Here is a 466-nt window from a genome sequence, read left to right as displayed (position 1 = left end):
TTGATATCTTATGCAGTATCTTTTGTTTGACTCATAATATTTGCAATTGTTTACCAGCTGGATCTATCGATACACCGCCGGCTTCTCGAACAATAAGATCTCCGGCTGCAATATCCCATGCATGTATACCAAATTCAAAAGAAACGTCAGCACCACCAAGAGCCACCATGCACATATTCAGAGCTGCCGAACCAAGGGATCGTATTCTGTAGGATAAGTAAATAAATCTTTTTGTGAAATTTTTCATGCAAAAGTGTATATTCGTAAATATTCGTAAATATGTCTTACCCGTGAACATGTGTTATGAGAAGCGTTATATTTTTCAAGACTATTTTCAATTTTTCTGGATTTCTACTAGTTCCCATTTCCATCATTACCAGTGCCTTATGCAATTCTGGAGAAATAACAGTTAATTAAATTTTACAAAATAATTAGAACTGTCTGAGCTACATATTAGAAAAAAAAA

General features: G+C 34.1%; 1 protein-coding gene across 1 annotated transcript; it reads right to left on the bottom strand.

Moving 5' to 3' along the window:
- Positions 1–10: 10 nt before the first annotated feature.
- Positions 11–457, bottom strand: LOC105461889 (inositol monophosphatase 1-like). Its single transcript, XM_011708401.1, has 2 exons — positions 289–457; positions 11–206 (listed from the first exon to the last, which is right to left on the bottom strand). The coding sequence occupies exons 1-2, from the start codon at positions 372–374 to the stop codon at positions 32–34; spliced, it is 261 nt and encodes an 86-aa protein (XP_011706703.1). The 5' UTR covers positions 375–457; the 3' UTR covers positions 11–31.
- Between the last annotated feature and the right edge of the window lie 9 nt (positions 458–466).

The sequence above is a fragment of the Wasmannia auropunctata genome, unplaced genomic scaffold, assembly GCF_000956235.1.
Source record: "Wasmannia auropunctata unplaced genomic scaffold, wasmannia.A_1.0 LD275810.1, whole genome shotgun sequence".
NCBI lineage: Eukaryota > Metazoa > Arthropoda > Insecta > Hymenoptera > Formicidae > Wasmannia > Wasmannia auropunctata.
Note: the sequence above shows the minus strand (reverse complement) of the source record. Positions and strands in the feature narration are given on the sequence as shown.